Source organism: Cyprinus carpio, chromosome A22, assembly GCF_018340385.1.
Source record: "Cyprinus carpio isolate SPL01 chromosome A22, ASM1834038v1, whole genome shotgun sequence".
Classification (NCBI taxonomy): domain Eukaryota; kingdom Metazoa; phylum Chordata; class Actinopteri; order Cypriniformes; family Cyprinidae; genus Cyprinus; species Cyprinus carpio.
Window position 1 is genome coordinate 18,678,846 of NC_056593.1, and position 22,486 is coordinate 18,701,331.

The 22,486-nt window shown below is 35.6% G+C and overlaps 1 protein-coding gene across 3 annotated transcripts; it reads left to right on the plus strand.

Moving 5' to 3' along the window:
* The first annotated feature begins 387 nt into the window (after nucleotides 1-387).
* Nucleotides 388-21,557, plus strand: LOC109073737 (run domain Beclin-1-interacting and cysteine-rich domain-containing protein-like). 3 transcript variants are annotated; one of them, XM_042712172.1, is made up of 23 exons: nucleotides 388-599; nucleotides 2,125-2,311; nucleotides 2,841-2,994; nucleotides 4,490-4,573; nucleotides 4,664-4,823; nucleotides 4,902-5,008; nucleotides 5,609-5,783; nucleotides 5,994-6,374; nucleotides 8,459-8,506; nucleotides 8,936-9,031; nucleotides 10,300-10,415; nucleotides 10,497-10,689; nucleotides 10,780-10,884; nucleotides 12,141-12,215; nucleotides 13,207-13,264; nucleotides 13,391-13,523; nucleotides 16,227-16,372; nucleotides 16,452-16,516; nucleotides 16,599-16,837; nucleotides 17,710-17,771; nucleotides 17,846-17,999; nucleotides 18,157-18,250; nucleotides 20,939-21,557. In XM_042712172.1, exons 2-23 carry the CDS (start codon nucleotides 2,271-2,273, stop codon nucleotides 21,085-21,087), a joined length of 2,835 nt encoding a protein of 944 aa, XP_042568106.1. In that variant the 5' UTR covers nucleotides 388-599; nucleotides 2,125-2,270; the 3' UTR covers nucleotides 21,088-21,557. The 3 variants fall into 3 exon arrangements, with proteins under 3 accessions (XP_042568106.1, XP_042568108.1, XP_042568107.1); XM_042712174.1 differs by lacking the exon at nucleotides 12,141-12,215 and having other exon boundaries at nucleotides 4,902-5,007; nucleotides 5,608-5,783; XM_042712173.1 differs by lacking the exon at nucleotides 8,459-8,506 and having other exon boundaries at nucleotides 390-599; nucleotides 4,902-5,007; nucleotides 5,608-5,783.
* The last annotated feature ends 929 nt before the right edge of the window (nucleotides 21,558-22,486 follow it).

The window sequence follows — 22,486 nt, forward strand, 5'->3', positions numbered from 1 at the left end:
AACTGACACGAATTGTTAACTTAGCTACTTTGATGTGTTCATACTGTAGTCTTGCGTTGTTTTAAATAAGGTTAATTAAAGTTAATACAGACCGAGGATGATTAATGATATAGTCAGTGTTGCCAAGTCCGCGGTTTTCCCGCGGGTTGTTTTTCATGTCCGCGGGTTGTAGCGACTCCAATAACGTGATATTTAGCCCCTGGAATACAAATGTTACTGGAGGATCCTTGCAGATAAACGTGTATTTTACCCCCCTGAATGCGATTTTTACTGAGGAACCCCCTCGAAACGCGATAGTTTCGTGTAGCATTTGTGCGGGTTTTGTTGCAAAACCTGGCAACCCTGGATAGTAGTTTTAAAAATCGTTCCAAATGTAACGGTCACAGATCTCTCCGTGAAACCGTCACTTCCCTCAGATTCAGTGAGACTCAAGTCAGCTCAACAACACTGTGAAAGATTCTCACTTTCAAAATCCATCAGTTATGAAGAGAACTCAGCTGTAAAGCAGCTCTAAAGAATATAACAGAGACACTATTCAGCTCAAATCAGCTCCGTGTTGATTCATTCCGCGCGAAGTCCCTCACCGAGTTACCGCAAAGGTTAGGAGTCTTTCGTTTTAAACACATAATCATCATTTTTACTAAAAATATGTTATTGTTTACTGTCAAAAGAACTGAGTGAAGGAAAAAAAGACTTTACCAAATAGGTGGATGTCAAGGTTCGCGTGTTCACTGAAGTTATTAATTAAATATCTAATTAAATGAGTTTTTTAAGCACTACTGCCATCTACTGGTCATTTCTGACAATTCATCAAATTACAAAAGAAATATATTATATTATGATGTTGAGGCTGGTTGCAATGGCAAAATATAGGCTACCATAAATGATACCTTCACGAGTGAATTAGAAATATGCTGCCCTTGGCTTGAACTGTAACTGTAAATGAAAAAAGCTTTAAATGTCTTAATTCTCCCGTGCCTGTAACAACCTGCTGAGTGGAGATCATCTGTAGTTCAGCGACTGTCCTGAACTACTGACAGAACAAGATTACTGTAGTTTATCAGCGCCACCGTGTGGACACGACGCGTACGTCACCAGCGAAGCAGAGACGAGCTACAGACGGTGGCCACTATAGCAGACTTTAAAAACGCTTCTTGAAAAAGATGGGGCAGTTTCAAAGATATATATATATCTTAAAGATATATTCTAAATTTAATTAATAATTAAATAAACGTGATATAATAAATGTAAAATGAATCCAAAACAAATGAAATACTCCAAATAAAAAATAGATATTATATTTACTATTTAAATTTAAATAGTAATTAATATAAATTAAACATAATAAATTAATTCTAAAAATAAATGTAAATAATGAAATATACCAAATAAATAAAAACGTAATTTTTATTTAAATTTTTTATAATTTAAATGTAATTAATAATTAAAATAAACGTAATATAATAAATAAAATATAAAAAATGCAAAATAAATTAAATGAAAGTGACGTGACATTCAGCCAAGTATGGTGACCCATACTCAGAATTTGTGCTCTGCATTTAACCCATCCGAAGTGCACACACACAGAGCAGTGAACACACACACACTGTGAACACACACCCGGAGCAGTGGGCAGCCATTTATGCTGCGGCGCCCGGGGAGCAGTTGGGGTTCAGTGCCTTGCTCAAGGGCACCTAAGTCGTGGTATTGAGGGTGGAGAGAGCGCTGTACATTCAACTCCCCCCATTCCTGCCGGCCCGAGACTCGAACTCACAACCCTTCGATTGGGAGTCCGACTCTCTAACCATTAGGCCACGACTTCCCCAAAATATCTAAAAATATACCAAATAAAAAAAAAGACTAAATTGTTCATAAATATTTAGTTTTAAATACATTAAATAACGAATAATTAAAATAAATGAAATACAATAAATAAAATAAATGAAATATATAAAATGACGACGGTACAGTAGTTGGTGATTTTCCGTCTTTATAAATTACTCAATGTTTCATCTAATATATCAAATCATATATTATTGGGGAAGTAATTCGTAAGGCACTGTATTGTAGGAGTGACCATATGCTTTGATATGATAAAAACCTGCGTTTCACTTTTATTTTTAGAAAGTAGCCTGCTTCCGCTATGTGAGGAATGCGCTTCCGGTCCGCCTTCACGCTCGCCGGTCTTGTTATGGTGCGGGACGCCCTCAGCTCGCGCGGAGAGAGAGTGTGTTTGAGTCGCAGCTGAGCTCTAGGTACCCGCGCGGGACATGGACTTATCCGAGGAGGAGGCGGAGGATGGAGAGCGCAGGTAAATCACTAACAGACACCACACACTCCTGAGTCTGACAGCTTCAGTCTGCTCACACAGGCTCAGCACCTCATGCTTCTGTACATCTGATACACATACTAACAACAACACTGTAACAACACTAACACTGTCATCGACTGCCGCTTTCATGTCGAGTTAGTGCGGTTGTACAGCATACTATGGCGAAGACTGCGCTCATGAATAATAATTACGTCATAGGACGCGTTCCCGTCAAAACGTGTCATCCGATTGGCCGAGCGGTAGCTATTAATATGTAAGCAGGAGAATCAGCCAATAGGAGACTCGGCGCTCACGGAAGCGTTCGGTGTCGTAATGAATATTCATGAGCGTCTCCCTCGCCATAGTGGGATTCAGCTTCGCTTGTCCCAGCGGCGTTCATCCCGCAGATCCTATTTGGGAAGCCCTCATATAATTACAGTATCGTTTTGATTACACGCTTGTAATGATGAAGTTACTATTTAGTTGATTTAAACTGTATAAACATTATATGCGTGTGTGTTTTGTTCAGATGGGAGCACTGGAAGCTTCTGTCTAATCTGAAGACCACTGTTGAGGGGCTGCTGTCCACCAACAACCCTAACGTGTGGTCCCGCTATGGGGGTCTCCAGCGCCTGCACAAGGACATGAACAACATCCTGGGCCACGGGCTCCGACACGAGCAGGTGTGGAGGGACAAGACAAGTTCTCATGAAAGCACCTAGAATATCCAAACCAGCGCCTGGTTTCCAGGAACTATTAGACACAGACAGGCTCTGTGGCTGATGTGCTTTGAAGTCGTGTTACTTCTCTGTTTTACTTTCTATATCTAATTGGAGATGAGAAATGGCCCCGGGTGGACTTTTGAACAAAGAGAGTATTGTATTAGTTTATAGACTAATCCCAAAACTGTAAAGAGGTCACAAACTGGCTTGTTTTTTATTATTTTATACTGCTGTCTGAGGTCCACTTATGGTTTTTATATTCAAAAACATCAAAATCAGTAAGTGACGGGGTGTTTTCGACCCTGGTTTTGAGGCCGGATGGAGAAACGCTGGGTTTTTATGGGCGAGCCGCATTGAAGACTTGGAAGTAAACGCCCGCTGCTACGATTACATAACAGTTTATAATAAATAATTTTTAAATAGTTTTTATTTAATTTATTTTTACCAATCAAATACATTAAAATAAAATATTTAATTTATTTTTACCGATAAAACACCTTAAAATAAAATATTTAATTTATTTTTGCCGATAAAACACCTTAAAATAAAATATTAAATTTATTTCCGACAAAAAACCTTAAAATAAAATAACCTTAAAATAAAATATTTAATTTATTTTTACCGATAAAACACCTTAAAATAAAATATTTAATTTATTTTTGCCGATAAAACACCTTAAAATAAAATATTTAATTTATTTTTACCGATAAAACACATTAAAATAAAATATTTAATTTATTTTTGCAGATAAAACACATTAAAATAAAATATTTAATTTATTTTTACCGATAAAACACATTAAAATAAAATATTGAATTTATTTTTACCGATAAAACACATTAAAATAAAATATTTAATTTATTTTTATCGATAAAACACCTTAAAATAAAATATTTAATTTATTTTTACCGATAAAATACATTAAAATAAAATATTTAATTTATTTTTACCGATAAAATACATTAAAATAAAATATTTAATTTATTTTTACCGATAAAATACAATAAAATAAAATATTTAATTTATTTTTACCGATAAAATACATTAAAATAAGATATATAATTTATTTTTACCAATAAAATACAATAAAATATTTAATTTATTTTACCAATAAAATACATTAAAATAAAAATGTCTAATTCTTTAATATTTTTTTTTTTTAAATTAGGTTTATTTTTACTTCTGACTATTTTTTTGCAGCTCAAAGACCGCTTCTACAACATTTTACTTAAATTGTAAAATTTACTATAAATAATTTGATTTATAATTTTAATGTTTCAGAGTTTTTATTTGTTTATTGCCTTTTGATTAAATGCTTTTTAAAAATCATTTTAATGTCTTCATAACTAGGCTTGCATGCACAGTACATATATACACACAAGTGTCCAAACACATTTTTAATGTATGAATCATTATGCTGTGCTACAAGATCTAATTTGGTTAATTTGTTTTGCAGACTTACTATAAACAAAAAGACTATTGGCGTTTCGTGTGGTGTGTGCGGTATCTCTGTCCTCATCTGGCCCGTCATGTAGAACAGGTATCTGTCAGTCTGATGAGTATTCCCTACGTGAAGCTTGTTTTGACCTCTTCAGTGAGATTTGTGACTGTGTGTTCTCTCTGGTTGCAGTTCAGTCAGCTGGAGCCGGTATCAAACAGTGGCGTTCAGTGCTTTGGCGAGGGTTATAAAGCCGAGCGGTGGCTTCTACACAGCCTGCAAGGTCACATCTTATCTGCCCAGCTCAAACCACTGCTGCAGCATAAGACAAACACACAGAAATATTACAATGGTAACTCACCCTTTGCTTACATGTGTGTTTTTCCTGGTGTTTGTGTGTGATAACAGTGTTGGCTGTCCTCTTCTGTAGACGGGGCCTTCCTGTTGAGTGAACCACACGTGTCTGCCATGCTTCAGTGCCTGGAGGCCGTGGAGCAGAATAACCCTCGGCTGCTGGCTCTCCTAGACACCGTCAGGGTGAGAGACTTGACCTCCTGGTAGAAGAAGTCTTCAGTTGATTCATACTCGTGAGGGGTTTTCTTCAGTGTGGTACTAGAGGACGTGATTAAGCATAGCACAGAAGATAAATGTTTTAACTGGTCTTTATTGAACGCATTCATCCAAACGGTGTTGGAAACTTGACCCGGGCTCAAAGGAGTAGTTTAAAGAAATACTACAGTTGTAATGAAGTTATAATAATTGAGTATTAAAATTACTAACTGAAATAAAACTAAAAATTAAAGTAAAACAAAAATAACAACAGCACATAATGTTAATAATAAAAAAAAGCAAATTAAAATGAAAAATAAAAAATAAAATAAAAGCTAATTTAAAATATTAATCAGAACTATTAAAAAGTATATGAATAATGCTAAAATAACACTGGATTTTAGATATGAAAGCACAGTATTAATACCATCACTGTCAAATTTTGTTCAGTATAATGTACAGTATGTGGAAAATAATGTTTTTTGAACCTTAAACCGCATAAACACATTGAATTACACCTGATACACAAAATAACGTTCTTTTTAGCAACGTCATATGAAACTCCTTCTGTTTCTCTTGTGTTTTTCGCTTTCGCATCTGAAAGAGTCTCCGTTTGGTTTGCTGAAGAGTCAGAGTTTGTGTTTGCTGCCCGGGGCCACAGGAAGTTGGAAGCCTGCGGACAATTCAGAGTCCCGTCGGCTCGCCACGTCCCAGAGCTGCCTTACAGAGAGTCCCAACACCCCACAGTCCAAGAGCAGCTCAGGTCAGCAGGTCTCAGAGAACAACAGGCCGCTCTGTGGCTCCATTACCACACTAAATGCTTGCCTTGTTTACACACAAAATGTGTTGGACAGAAAACAGTGTGTTATTTGGTGAGAACACTGGGGATGGAAGGTGGGCAGTGAGCAGTGCCTGCGGTGTAGAAATGTGACCGCTCCTCAGTATCACAGTGCATCTCTTTGTTTGTCTTTAGATGACTCTCCGATCAGCAGTACTCAGGGAGCGCCATGGGTGTGCGGCAGAAGAAACCAGGATGCAGGAGTCCCCCAGATCTCCTTCACTGAGCCCGCCTCACCCGCTCCGCCCGAGATCCGGGATTGTGTGGAAGCGGATCTGGATGACGGCCCGGAGTACCTGGCTATCGGTAATCTGGGGAAGCAGAAACGGCGCGACTCGTCCAGCTCCACTCAGAGCAGTGAGCACATGGGGACCCAGGGCGACGCCCACATTCCTTTAGCTCCGCCCCCACAGCGCAGCTGCTCCTTCTCAGAGACTCGGAGAACCACAGGGCGGAGCTCGAGGGGCCACATCCGCTCGCTGTCCGACACCGGCGTCACGCAGAAACAGAAAAATGGTGCGTACAAACAGTTCTCTAGAACACAAGCCTTGTCCAAAACTAACGAAAAGTAGCGAAACTACTAACGAAACAACATTAGCAACATATAACACAAGAGTACGTTTTTATTTGTTGAACTGTTGAACTGTTTGCTTTCCAAGCAAAAAAAAATAAATAGCATAGCAATGGTGTGATTTTGCTTAACTGTATCATACGATATGAGACAAAAACTCACATGGGGCATTTTTCCCCAATCTCTTGAATTATATGGGCATGTGACTCATTCTATAGGCTACATAATGCTGTGAGTTGCTGTCCTGAATCATGTTCGTCTCCAATCAACTGTATGAGTGTGTTCACTGAGCAGACCGATCCATGTTTGACATCAAAGTACAGGGAGAGCTGTCGAGAGCAGATGCTCTCGCGTACTTGTCAAACACAGATCGGTCTGCGCAGTGCCGCTTCGAGCTGAAAACACCTTCAAGATGATGTAGGGGTGGGTTAAAAATGTTGACATTTATTAGTGTGGAAGCCTGTTTACAGCAATGACATTAACTACAAGGATAACACAAGATAATCATTCTAACTGTGTGAGAGTGAAGACATCCACACCACAGTTATATCGATAATGGCACAGAGGAATTATATGGTTGAAATCACTTTCAGAACAATAATGTTTTTTTATTGAAAGATAAAAAGATTGACAGCCAATCAGAATCCACCCGACTTTAAAGCACTTGAGCAGTCAAAGTGGAAATGAGCTGTACTAAAAATGTAAATGGTAACACTTTATAATAAGTTTCATTAACAAGCATTATATAATACTTAACAGATCATTAGTTAATATATATATATAGACACACACACACATACATACATACACACACACACACACAAACTGGTCCAATGCAAAGTATGTCTAAAATATCTGCATCGATATATCGGCCGATAATTGGGATTTTTCAAATATCTGCATCGGCTGATAAGTTTTTCTGGTTACAGTGTCACTGGTTACAGTGTTTACTTCCTTTTTAATTATATTTGTATTAAATATTTATTTATTTGTGAAAAATACTTTGTCATCTAAAGTATAAGTATGTCTATTTTACACATTTATTTGTTTAATCCATTGTCAAATGATTTCAAATTTCTTAAATAATAATAATAATAATAAAAATATTATATTGGCTATCGGCCCCCCTGCTTTCCAAGATATCGGCATCGGCTGTCAAAATAAAACAATATCGGTCGACCACTAATATTCAGATACATGAGATAATGTGCTTGTTAATGTTTACTAATGAACTTATTACACATTTACCTAATGATTAACAGATAATTATCTCATGTCAATTAAAATGCTTACAAATGTCATTAAACTTTCAATTCATATGATCATGCACTTGAAAATCTACAAATGAAAATCATTTGTAGATTTTCAAGCTGTGCAGGATCATATGAATTGAAAGTTTAATGACATTTGTAAGCATTTTATTTTACTTATCTGTCAATCATTAGGTAATGTTTAATAAGTTCATAAGTAAACATCAACATGCACATTATCTCATGATTCTAGCTATCTGAATATATATTAACTAATGATCTGTTAAACATTATGTAATGTTTGTTAACAATTAATGAAAGTTGTTATTATAAAGTGTTACCATTTGATTATAACATAAAATCAAAATCAATCCTATTTACTTTCTTAATGTTTAGAAAATTGCAACATTATACCAAAATGGTAAAAAGTACAAAAACTTTTAGCAAGTTTACAAAAATATAACCACCTTTGTTCATGAATTATTCAGTTTCTGATTGATAAAATCAGTCCTGCTCTTGTGTTTCACTTAAAATACATCATATTATGAAAGTCAAATTGTTATGAATACTGCTTAAATTATCTTTAACGTTAACTAGCTTGATTTTAATTCACAAATATGGCATTCCCATGCACGTATGTAATAAACATGTAAACGCAGATCTCCAGACCTTGCTTCTAGCTGTTGTAGCTCTTGTGCTCTTTGGTCTTGCTGTGGGTCAGGGTGATGTGTTCTCTGCTTCAACTCTATTCTTTCTCTCTTTCTTCTCTGTATGGAAAGGAGGGAATCACAGGAAAATCACCATTATTATCGAGGACCCCGTCGCAGGTTTGCAGTGGCGTGGTGCTGCATCTTGTCCACCCCTCCATTTCTGTCAGCCTTGCATGATTCAGTTTTGAAAATTCATTTCATTTTTTTTTTCTTCAGCTTTCGGCATCGTTTGTCAAGCTGTTACACAACATTCCTGTCCTTTTCCATTCCACTAAGTTCTTATTCCTATGTAGAGAAATTTTACACAGTTGTGCCTGGAAAGGTTTGAATATTTAATTTTCTCAGTTTCCTTTTATTTTTTTATTTCTTTATTTTGTTTTATCAGTTATAAACATTCAAGCACTATGTGTTGTGTGGATCTACATTTTCATCAGTGTTTATCATGGATTAGATCCTGCAATCCGGAAGAAGCATTTGTTGCCTTCCTTATCCTAATTTTTAATGTGTTTGTGCATAATTTGTATCATGTTTTTGTTTATTTCCCAGAATCTGTCGCGGCTACACCAATTTCAAAGAGCTGTGGTCCTTTCTCACCCCAGAGCAGCGACAGCAGCACCAACAGTTCAGTTTATATGGAGTCTAGTGAGTGAACGCATCTTTCATCTTTCTTTGGGTCAATGGCGTGTTGCTCTCTATCTATTAATTTATTCAAAAATACATGCAGTTCATGCTTACAAAGACCTAAATACAACACTTCTTTGAAGAGCATTTTTTTATTTAATGTTTAGTTTGATATTTTTTGTGAGCATCAAGCAACAAAAATTTTAGTGTGGTACAGTTGTCCGATGTTATGAAGAAATAAAAATCATAAAAACAAACAAATCTGCTTAAGTGCTTGTTAATATTTAAAAACATACATTTTAACAAATAATAAAAAACATCTTGTAAAAACAACAAAATTTAACAAAATAAAAAAAATAAAAACAAATACAAACATGCTGAAAAAAAGAAAGAAAATATATTCAAATATCAGATAATTTGACCTTTTTATGATGTCAAGATTAGTTCAGGTTGTAAAATGTCATGTGGTACAACTGTACTGATATTGTTATAAAGAAAGAATGAAAAAGTGAGGTTTGGCATGAACTTTTTATATAAAAACTGTTTATTAATATTTAAAAACATTTGTCCATTTAATCAAAGTCATGTGGTGCAACAACAACAAAAAAAATCATGTGGTACAACATGCTGAAATGTGTAGAAAAAATATCAAATATTTTGACCTTTATGTGATGGCAAGATTAGTTCAGGTTGTAAAATGTCATGTGGTACAACTGTACTGATATCTTAATGAATAATGAAAAACAAATGTTATTATTCTTTATAAAAATATTTTATCACAACTCCTCCACTGCTTATTAATATTTAAAAACTTTTGTCAGTCTAGTCAAAGTCATGTGGTGCGACCAATATGCAGAATAAAACAAGTAACTTAAAATACCAGAAAATGACCTTTTTATGATGGCATGATCAGTTCTGGTTGTAATTTGTCATATGGTGTGACTCCAAAAAAAGCTGATATTTCTTAATCAATAATTTAGGATATTTGTTTTACTTTAAAAACATATATTTAAAAACATTTTTGAAAATAATTATTTAGACGCATTATATTCAGGTATTTGAGGTGTAAGGAAAAAGTATTACTTTTCACCTGATGGTTACACCACATGACATTTTTTTTAAAAGTGATTCAACTGAAACATTTCTTAAAAATGGGATGAAAGTTTTCCAAAACAATACAAAAGTTTACATTTCTAAGAAGATTTCCTTTTCTTCATCATGGACACTTACAAACCTCATTAAATCATATTCAAATAATCATCTTCTTAAGCGTGTCTTCATGCTTACAGACAGCAGCCAGCACAACAGCGTCCCAGACGGATTGTTCCGCAGACCGTCCGAGGGTCAGAGTCTGATCAGCTACCTCTCCGAGCAGGACTTCGGCAGCTGTGCAGATCTGGAGAAGGCAAGCGCAAACTCCTCAGCATCAGCATCTTATATCTTGTATATGTCATTCATAACTCGCATACATATCCCATCACCGCAGGAAAACGCCCACTTCAGCATCTCGGAGTCTCTGATCGCGGCCATCGAGCTGATGAAGTGTAACATGCGCAGGCCGCTGGAGGAGGCGGAGGAAGAGGGTGACAGCGACTCGGAAATCCAGCAGCTCAAACAGAAAATCCGTCTGCGCAGACTGCAGATACGCCACACGCGGATGAAGCCACCGACCTCCTCTAGTAATCATGAGACGAGACGTTTGCAATCGAGGAGAAATCAAATGTAACAGGATGTATACAGTGTATATATCGTTTGCTTTTTTTCCACAGAAGTCACATCTGTGGATAGTGGCGGCTCACGGAGGAGCTCCCAGGATTCCTTTCACCCCTCTGACTCTGGCTCGGATAGAGACGTGGAGGATATCGAGCTCAAAGGTAGGCAGGAAGTGCATCTCTGATTCCCGCTTGTGATCGTATAATCATCCTCACCATTGCCCTCATTACCCATAATGCCATGTGATGAGAAATGTGTTGGCATCCCAATCTCATGACTGATTTCTAACTGATTATGCTCATTTTTGATTCGTAATTTGTAACTTTGAATCAAGTTTTGCTTGATTTGTTTGTGTTTTAGCAGGAAAGAGCAGAATAGTCATTGCTGGTGTTATTATTCTTAATGGACTTCAGTACACAAATCAACGTGAAATCAAAATGAATAGAGTTTACTTTAACACACATTCATATACAAAAAAACCTTTAAAAGTGTGTGCAGATGGTGTTCAGATGGTGAGATGTTCACTCCAATTCTGGGTGGTTAAAGTTTTGTTCATATGGTTAAAAAGCTCATACATGTGACGTACGTGACATTTCAAAGAAATATTTGGCTAGAAATAATGTATTTTTAATTCTTATAGGTGATATATCTAAAATTTGCCAATAATTTTTTTAATAAAACACAACTTTTTCTTTTTTCTTTTTAATAAAACATTTTTAATTGCAAATATTATAGTCTAATATAGTCTCAAAATTTATGTACTTGCTATAAAAAAAAATGGCTAATGAACACAATAGAGATATTTGTTCATAATTATTTTTATGCACAATATAGGAACTTATTAATAAAGATCTACATATACCTGCAAATGTTTTTGCTAATATATTTTACAACATAAAATGCTACACAGATTTTACAGAAATTAATTGGACTTGATAAATCCGTCAGTATTTTAGCTCATGAGGTATATATTTATAACATTTGTGAAAGATACACTAGCTTTATTAAGTTTGGGGTCAGTAGGGTTTTTTTTAAATATATAAATTTCTACTTTTAAAGTATTTATACTTTTACTGTTTTTTACTATATTTTGATTAAATAAATTCAGCCTTTGTGAGCAACAGAGACTTAATTTCAAAAACATTTAAAAATCTTACCAAAACGTTTTGATTGGTTGTGTATTTTTTAAATATTTTAAAAAAATTATATTTAAAAATGTAAATATTATAATTTAATATTATTATAAATTTAATATAAATTTTTGAATAAGGTTACGTTTCTGCATTGATTGATGGTGACCAGGACATTTATTGAGAAAGTAAATGTGGCCTGTTTAGATTTCATGTTGTCTTTATAAATTGTACGACACCAGAAACGGGCGTCTGGTTGAGCATACAGTCTCTGGTCTCTCTCTCAGATGGCAGTGATGGTCAGTCCCTGCTGGCGGTGTCTCAGAGTGGCCTGTCCCTGTCACTCGCATCCCTCTTCTCAGGTACCAGAGACAGACAGAAAAAGGGAAGCCGTGTGTATCGTCTCACAGCCTTTGCTGCTTGAGCAGTGATAGATATGATGGTGGGATCAGAGGAGTCAGATGTTTTAGACTCTGTAGCAGTAGTTGGTGGCTGTTCCTGCTTTTTCCTCAGCTTTGCTTGTTCCCCTCACACGTGTCCATCCCATGTGTCAGTATGCATGCCATATAAACCTCTTGTTTGCATTCCGCCACTTTCTGGCTTTTATTTCTGGTATATGCTAATAAACTGCAACCTTTAACAGTGCTTCCTGCATTATGATGGGTGTGTCTCAAAAGCATTCAGAATTATATAATATTGTTATAAGAATGGATTTAATCATGTGGCTTAATCACTTATGTTAATATTAATCAGTAAATCTTAAGATTTCTTATCTTAATGCTTTAATTCATAGTCTGCCCCATGAATCACCTATCTGTCTTTATCACCTAATCACCTATCTGTCAGCTTATGTAATTTTAGGACACGGGGCATCTGGGAAATAAAACCGATCAAACTTTTGCCTAGTTTTACCTGACATTTTGGCTTTTTTTTTTTTTTTTTTTTTTTTTTTACATTGAAAAATTATTCCAATCTTTATAACAATTACAGAAAAATTGTGTATATATATATATATAAATAAAACAAATACTTTAAATTAAAATATATTATTATAACTTTTATTATTATTTATATTAATAGTATTTTATATTGTTGATTTATGTAATATTTCTGCAATTTATTGTATTACACATTTACATAATATTTCATATATTCACAAAATATTTTATACGGTTTATTTATTCAGAGTTCTCCAAATATTTTAGGGACGCTAACTGTTGCTCAGTCAAGCAAGCAGTAATGTAAAAAAGCCTAATAATGTCTGATGTGTTTGTCTGTCACTGGTATATAGCTCTTCTTATACAGTTGATCTCATTGGAGAAACCATGAATTGTTTCTTCTCATTGTTCTCAGAAGCAGACATCAAACGCAGTGCGTCCAGCAGCAGATCCTTCCTCAGCTCAGACTCCATGTAAGCACATCTCAAATCTGTCTTTTTGTTTGGCCGATCTTTTTGTTGTCATGACATCCAGTTTTTTGGAGTTCTGAATGGTATACAGAACTGATTTGGGATCTGCTGTAATGTCTCTCTGCACAGCTCTCCATCCATGTTACAGTCCAACTCAGCAGAGTCGGTGGCGATGGGTCTCCTCCGACAGTTTGAGGGCATGCAGCTGCCCGCCGCCTCAGAGCTCGACTGGCTGGTTCCAGAGCACGACGCCCCCCAAAAAGTACCTTACTCAGATGTCCTTGTATCTGCTTGAATGTCCTTACTCAAATCATTTATATAAATAGAAAACAAAATAGGTCCCAAAATGGAACTCTGGGGAACCCCTTTAGATATATCAAGAAAATCAGATATAAGATCCTCCACATGAACACACTGAGTCCAATCTTCCAAAAAATTTCTAAACCATTTCAACGTTCAGAAGTTCAGAGCTCAACCGGCTGGTTCCAGAGCACAACGCCCCTCAAAATGTACAAAGACTTCCCTATTTACATTAGTCCTGAAACACACTCTTACGTTATCAGCTTCCTTGTGTAAAGTGTATTAGTTGTCAACTGAGATGAGTTTTTAATGGGTGATAATGATAATATTGTAAAATAACAGTTGATATATTCATTTCTGACACATGACACTACAGGTGAATAGGGTAAATAAGTTAACTAACGTCAAATTTACGCTGCCAGGGTGGCACAGAAGCCCTTCTGAAGCGGCATTTATGTGTCTTTATACAGACTGTTTAATGCTGCTCAGAGGTGGCATAGATGCATTTACACAGCAATTACAACTGTATACATTAATGTTAGGGGCTAAGATGGGTCAAAGCAAGCCTAGTTTAGTCTGGTTTTTATGTACCATTGCATCTTTAAACAGAATTTTGAGCAGGCACAGAGCAGCCTTAACTCTGCTACCAAATTTAAACTACAAAGGTGGCACAGAGTACTTCTGAAGAGGGAGTTAGGTGTCTTTACACAGACTGTTTAATTTTTTATTTTTTTAAAATAATAGGTCCCAAAATGGAACCCTGGAGAACCCCTTCAGATATATCAAGAAAATCATATTTGAGATCCAATCTGTCAAATAATTTCTAAACTATCCGTGGTCCAAAACCAGCACTGTTAAGTTTATTCAGCAGCAATTCATGATCCACTGAATCAGACGCCTTGGATAGATCCACAGAAAAGGCTGTGCAGTGCTGTTTTCTATCCAGGGCACCAGTAAGGTCATTTATCACCGTAGCAGCAGTAATGTTACTATGGCCAGTTCTAAAAGCAGGCTTAATCTAAGGCATCTTTACACAGCCAAGTTAAGGCTGTTCTCTGCCTGCTCAAAATTCAGTGCAAAGACGTAATGCTGCATAAAAGCCAGACTAAATCAAGCCTGCTCTGAACCATCTTAGCCCAAGGTATCAAAGCATGCTGTTGTATTTGTATCTGTGTAAATGCATGTATGCCACCTCTGAGCAGCATTAAACAGTCTGTGTAAAGACACCTAATGCCACTCCAGAGGCGCTTCTTCGCCACCTTTGCAGTGTAAATTTGGCATTAGTCTGGGGTTGTTTTTACACTGAATTTTGAGCAGGCACCCTGGGGTTGTAAAGATGCATCACGGTTTCTGAAATATTATGTTTAAATTTGCAAATGATGCATTATCTAATTAAATATGTATTAATTTGCAAACTTTTCCAGAGCAGAAATATGAACCTTGGATCTTGTGTTAAAGGTTTTGGAATTAGCTGTGCGTTCACACCGCCGGCGTCGGGAGCATCAAAAATCGCTCTGGCCGCCCTCCTCTCAATGCTGCAGAAAGATTCGTGAGCGCTCTGACGCTCTGACGTAGATCGAATGCTTATCTTGTATTTAAAGCGGCAGCAAAGCAAACAAGCTTGTTAATCTTATGCAGACTGACCACAATGAGGGTAACGTTATAAGTTAACCTCATTAAATATTGTTGTGGACGAAGTATTAGGATCCTTTACCTATAATCGTATAAAGCACTGTAAAAATACTCTGATGCAAGTAAAAGTCCTGCATTGAAAATGTTACTTAAGTAAATATAATCAAGTATAAACATTACTTAATGTACGTATAATCAAGGATTTTTTTTTTTTAAAGTAAACTGGGACTACTGTAGCCTAGTATTATTTATTATATCATTAGATTATTATTCTTATATCGTTACTGCACATCAGCAACTCACCAGAAACATGAACAATCTCAGACACCTTGGTCCACGTATCATTTTTATTTATTATTTTTTTTGTATGTCCCTGTACGCAAACAGGGATTACTGCAAACCCGCCACAGCAATAATCAACCTTTTGTTTGAACTAATGTGGTCGGAGCTGCGTTCTCTGGAATCCTCTCAAGTGATGGACTTCCATGTTCCGATTGGTTGCTGCCCAATCGCGTCATAGCTCATTACCATAAAGTTGCCTTGATTTCAACTCTCCTCGACGCTCTCAACGGCCCAAGTTGCGCCGCGCCGCTCCTCGCCGCTGCTCGACGCCTGGCCTCACATTGAAAATGAATGACTTCCGGCCACTTTGACACTCTCGACAAAACTCTCATGAGTACACATTTAGAGTTAAAGGTTTTGGAATTAGAATTTTTATGTTTATGTTTCCATAAATCAGAAAATACTGTCAACAGACAGAAAAAAAATAAATAAAATTTTCAAAAGTATGTATTGTAATTAAAATCTACAGATGCAAATATATACATGCGATTATAAATATAATTGTAATAAAATAAATGCTTAACTGTGTATTTTGCATGTTTTCTATCCACTAGTCTGAAAGAAGGAAGCAAAACAGCCTAAAATCTCAAAATTTACAAGTGCATGAAAACATTTTTTTGCCTTAAATTTGGATTCTACTTAAAAATGTCTAAATTTCTGCTGATTTTAGATTTTTTATTTTTTTTTTCAACTACTTCCAATACCAGATTCTCTTCCCATTTCACCTGACGATGGTGAACACGCGGACATTTACAAATTACGCATCCGAGTGCGAGGAAATTTGGAGTGGGCTCCTCCTAGACCACAGATCATCTTCAACATTCACTCTCCTCCAAAGTAAGACCATCAGTATTCAGCTTCATTTCTTTCATTACATGATTCTATAACTTCTATATGTCTCCACTGATCCTATCAGGAGGAAAGTGGTGGTGGCGAAACAGAACTACCGCTGCGCTGGCTGCGGCATTCGTGTTGATCCAGGTACAAAACATGTGTGGAGTACAAATACAACTTGATTTACTTGAAAGTTTGGGTTTACGCTGGTGATTTCTCTTTGTAATAGACTACATCAAGAGGCTGAGGTACTGTGAGTATCTGGGCCGGTACTTTTGCCAGTGCTGTCATGAGAACACACAGGCTGTAGTGCCAGGAAAGATCCTCAGGAAGTGGGACTTCAGTAAAAGCTACATCAGCAACTTTTCCAGAGACTTGCTGGCAAAGATTGAAGGAGATCCTCTCTTCAACCTCAACGACATCAACAGCGGCCTTTACAAGAAGGTCAAAGCCCTGGAAACAGTGCGCGTACGTAAAATAGTATTACAATATATAACTAAAAATTATATAAAGTCAAAAATCTAAAAGTCAAATATATTATATAAATATATCAATATATATATATATATATATTATTTTATATATATATATATATTTTTAATTGTTATATTTCTCTATATAAAGTTTTTTTGTAAGAGTGCGATAATATTATTATATTAAAAGCATATAAAATATTTGTTTATTTTGCAAGTAAACCAGTAAAATAATTTTTTTGCTCAGCATGAAGAACACATTAATTTAGTTCTGTCTTTTGGAAAGCATATTCAAAATTAAAAATGTCTATATAAGGTTTTGCTGTAATAGTGTAATAATACAATACTAATAATATATTATAAAATATGTAATAATGTAATTTATATAAATTACACCACTACACACTACTGTTCAGAAGTTTGGCGTCAGTAAGATTTTTAATTTAATTTTTAAAAATGAATGCTTTTATTCAGTAAAGATGCATTAAATTGATCAAAAGTGACCGTAAAGACATTTATAATATTACAAAATATTTCTGCTTAAAATAAATGCTGTTCTTTTAAACTTTATATTCATCAACTAAACATTTAAGCTTAGTCATGACTGGAATAAATTCTATTTTGAAATCTACAGGAAAAAAAAGTTTTAGAATCGTAATATAATTTTACAGTATTACTGTGTTTACTATATTTTTTCTGTTTTTGAGCAAATACATTTTGAAAGAATACTTGGTGACTTGGGGTTACCTCAATATAATATAAAATACCAAATATAATATCATATAAAATAATTAACTTTTGTGTAGGCACATTTTATTTGTGATTTGTATGGTTTCATTAAGAATGAATGTACTCTTTCTGTTACAGGCATTGAGGGAACAGTTGAACCACATGAAGAATCTCTTAAAAACGTGCCGTTTGGCTAAAGAGTAAGTGTTTTTCCTGCACTTGTTCGAGGCAGCACTGAAGAGCATTGCGTCACAAGTCTCTGTTCTGTCGACAGGGTGCGGGATCAGTTTGACACTCTTCCTGGACATCTGACCGAAGACTTTCACCTGTTCTCTCTCAACGACCTCACGGCTGTCCGCAGCGGCAGTCTGGCGCCAAAGCTGCGTGATCTGCTCCGCCTCGGCTCCAGACACGTCACGGACTGCGTGGTGAGGAACCATTCACACACGATTTGATAGGAATTACATAACATGGCATTTCTTTAGGTGTCTAAATTGGGGAATTAATATTTCATCTAGATTAGCAAATGATCAGTTTCAGATTATCAGGTTTATTCGTCCTTCTTCTCTTGTTGTTCTCCCACAGCTCTGCCAGGCCAAGGGCTTCATTTGTGAGTTCTGTGGAAATGACAAAGACATTATCTTCCCCTACGAGCTCAGCAAGTGCCTGCGCTGTGAAGGTGAGCACCTTATTGGTTGATTAATTCATGCATTTATTTAGTTAAGCATGTTTGCATTTTTTATGCATTGTAATGTATGCATTTAGTTATACATTTCTGCATTTATGTGTTTATTTCTGCATTTATGTATTCCTGAATTTATTTATACATTTTTGTATTTATAAATGTATTTATAGTTTATTTCTACATTCATTTTTGCATTTGTTAATACATTTATTTATGCACACATTTATGCAAGGATTTAAACATTTATTTATGCATTTCTGGATTTATTTGTTTTTATTTATACAGTTATTTATTTATACATTTATGCATTTATTTATGTACAGAATTATGCAAGGATTTAAACATTTATGCATTTATTTATACCTTTATTTATACAATTATTTAATTATACATTTATGTACACATTTTTGCATTTTTTTTATGCAATGGATTCATTTATGCCTTTATTTATAAAACTATTTATTCATGGATTTTATTAATACATTTATGCATTTATTTTTATTCACATTTTTGTATTTATAGTTTATTTCTGCATTTATACATCTGTTTATTTTTGCATTTATTAATACATGTATTTATATACACATTTATGCAAGTATTTATACAATTATGTATTTATTAATTTATGCATTTATGAATTTATTTATACCTTTATTCATACAATCATTTAGTTATACATTTATTTCTGTACACATTTTTGCATTTATTTATGTATGCCTTTATTTATACAATTATTCATGGATTTATTTATACATTTATGCATTTATTTATGTACACATTTAGCTTTTATTCATACATTTATGCATTTATTTATATTTTTAGGCATGCATTTATTTATATATTTATTAATGTATACATTTATACATTTTTTTATACAATAATTAATACATTTTATGCATTTTGTATGCAGTAAAATTAAATGCATAAATGTATAAAAATGTATACATTTTACTTATGTATTGATTTATTAATACATTACTGCATTTGTTTATATGCATGTATTTATGCGTTTGTTTATAAATTTATTAAACTAGACTACAATGTACAGTCGTGGCCAAAAGTTTTGAGAATTACATAAATATTGGAAATTGGAAAAGTTGCTGCTTAAGTTTTTATAATAGCAATTTGCATATACTCAAGAATGTTATGAAGAGTGATCAGATGAACTGCATAGTCCTTCTTTGCCATGAAAATTAACTTAATCCCAAAAAAACCTTTCCACTGCATTTCATTGCTGTCATTAAAGAACCTGCTGAGATCATTTCAGTAATCATCTTGTTAACTCAGGTGAGAATGTTGACGAGCACAAGGCTGGAGATCATTATGGTCAGGCTGATTGGGTTAGAATGGCAGACTTGACATGTTAAAAGGAGGGTGATGCTTGAAATCATTGTTCTTCCATTGTTAACCATGGTGACCTGCAAAGAAACGCGTGCAGCCATCATTGCGTTGCATAAAAATGGCTTCACAGGCAAGGATATTGTGGCTACTAAGATTGCACCTAAATCAACAATTTATAGGTTCATCAAGAACTTCAAGGAAAGAGGTTCAATTCTTGTAAAGAAGGCTTCAGGGCGTCCAAGAAAGTCCAGCAAGCGCCAGGATCGTCTCCTAAAGAGGATTCAGCTGCGGGATCGGAGTGCCACCAGTGCAGAGCTTGCTCAGGAATGGCAGCAGGCAGGTGTGAGCGCATCTGCACGCACAGTGAGGCGAAGACTTTTAGAAGATGGCCTGGTGTCAAGAAGGGCAGCAAAGAAGCCACTTTTCTCCAAAAAAAAACATCAGGGACAGATTGATCTTCTGCAGAAAGTATAGTGAATGGACTGCTGAGGACTGGGGCAAAGTCATATTCTCCGATGAAGCCCCTTTCCGATTGTTTGGGGCATCTGGAAAAAGGCTTGTCCGGAGAAGAAAAGATGAGCGCTACCATCAGTCCTGTGTCATGCCAACAGTAAAGCATCCTGACACCATTCATGTGTGGGGTTGCTTCTCATCCAAGGGAGTAGGCTCACTCACAATTCTGCCCAAAAACACAGCCATGAATAAAGAATGGTACCAAAAACACCCTCCAACAGCAACTTCTTCCAACAACCCAACAACAGTTTGGTGAAGAACAATGCATTTTCCAGCACGATGGAGCACCGTGCCATAAGGCAAAAGTGATAACTAAGTGGCTCGGGGACCAGAATGTTGAAATTTTGGGTCCATGGCCTGGAAACTCCCCAGATCTTAATCCCATTGAGAACTTGTGGTCAATCCTCAAGAGGCGGGTGGACAAACAAAAACCCCCTAATTCTGACAAACTCCAAGAAGTTATTATGAAAGAATGGGTTGCTATCAGTCAGGATTTGGCCCAGAAGTTGATTGAGAGCATGCCCAGTCGAATTGCAGAGGTCCTGAAAAAGAAGGGCCAACACTGCAAATACTGACTCTTTGCATAAATGTCATGTAATTGTTGATAAAAGCCCTTGAAACGTATGAAGTGCTTGTAATTATATTTCAGTACATCACAGAAACAACTGAAACAAAGATCTAAAAGCAGTTTAGCAGCAAACTTTTTGAAAACTAATATTTATGTAATTCTCAAAACTTTTGGCCACGACTGTACAATGTCTGTACACTCATTTTTTTTCTGTGTTTTGGTGGTTGGTTGTAATGGTTGGTCTGTTTTTTGTTGTGCAGATTGTCATGCGTGCTATCATAAGACCTGCTTTAAGGGAGGGAAGCAGTGTCCTCGCTGTCTGAGACTCGCTGAGAGGAGAAAGCGGATGGCTTGCAAGAACATGGAGGAGCAGGAGGACAGAGAGGCAGATGAGGCCAGCGGGACCTAACACACAACGCCAGTAAGATTTAACCAGAGCACAGCACAACACTGAATGTAGTGACTGATTTTCAGCCAAATGTTTCTTGATTCCCGTCCCAAATGAGCTGTTCTGAAAGTCCTGCTGACTGAAGCATAATAGATTATTAATGCTAAGGAGTTTTATGTGCAAAGATGTTTCTGCTTTTAAGGACTACCATATATCCTTTTTTTTACTATTTGCCATGTTTTGTTTGTTTGTTGCCTCCGTCCTTAAAAATCCAATTTGTTTTAATCAACAGGCTGTCGGGTCCTGTGTCCTTAGCTTATATGTGTAGGGATTTATGTGTCTTGTCTGTCTGCTTTTTGTTGGTTATATTTAAGCGTTTAACCTGTTTGGGTGCGTCTTTAATGGCTCTTCGTTTGAATCGATGAGAGAACTGAACTGGGCAGTTAAAGTCCAGCGGGGTTTGCACAACCTTTGTTTCCCGAGAGGTTTCAATAAGTTAAAGATCAAAGCTAACAAAATTAAAGACCAAATCCACTAAAATTTAAACACCTCAAAATAAAAATGTGAGCATTTTCAAATATAAATTTGTAAATAAATAAATGAAATTCAATGCAACAATGGAGCTCTACAAATTTCAAGTAAAACAATTTTTTTTTTAAATGTAAATGTCTGTTAACGATTGAATCGTAAATTGTCGTATTGAACTGAATGCAATTATTTTGTGCAGAAATTTTGCTTGTTCATAAAACTGTTTGGGCTTTGTATGCAATTTAGACCGGAATTTGTTACGGTTATTCATAAACGATGTTTTTCGAACATTTTAACCAGAAATGTGTTCTGCTGAAATTTGTTTTGCTCATATTTCACAAATGAGGCCCTATAATGTTGGTCTTTATTTGTAAATTTAAAGGCCTTTTTCCTTTTATCATTTTGCACCTAGCAAAAAAATGGGTTTCTTATACCCCAGTCCCAAAGGAGAAATAATGTCTCCTTTTATCATTTTGCACCTAGCAAAAAAATGTCACTTTGTATATTTTTTTGTTCCTTGTTGGACAAATAATGTCTTGTTGGTTCTTTAATTTGCACTAGTTTGATAAGTTTGTTCAAACAAGAATTGTATTAATGTTTGAGCAAGAACGTCATTTCAGCATCTCGCATTTAGTCCAAAATCTCGAACAGTGGCCCATTCTCGTTTAATGGAAAAATAGTTGTACCAAAGTGTTTCTGTATTAAAATAGTTTATTATAATGGCCAATTGTATTACATGCATACAGGACCCAAGTTAGTTTGGGTAGTATCTAAATGAAAATATATTCAAAAGCCAATTTGTTTGCTGCTGTGAGTATATATGAAGCAATAACAACTATGTGCTACTCTGCCACAAGCATTAAATGACTTGAATGCACTGACCTTAAATATA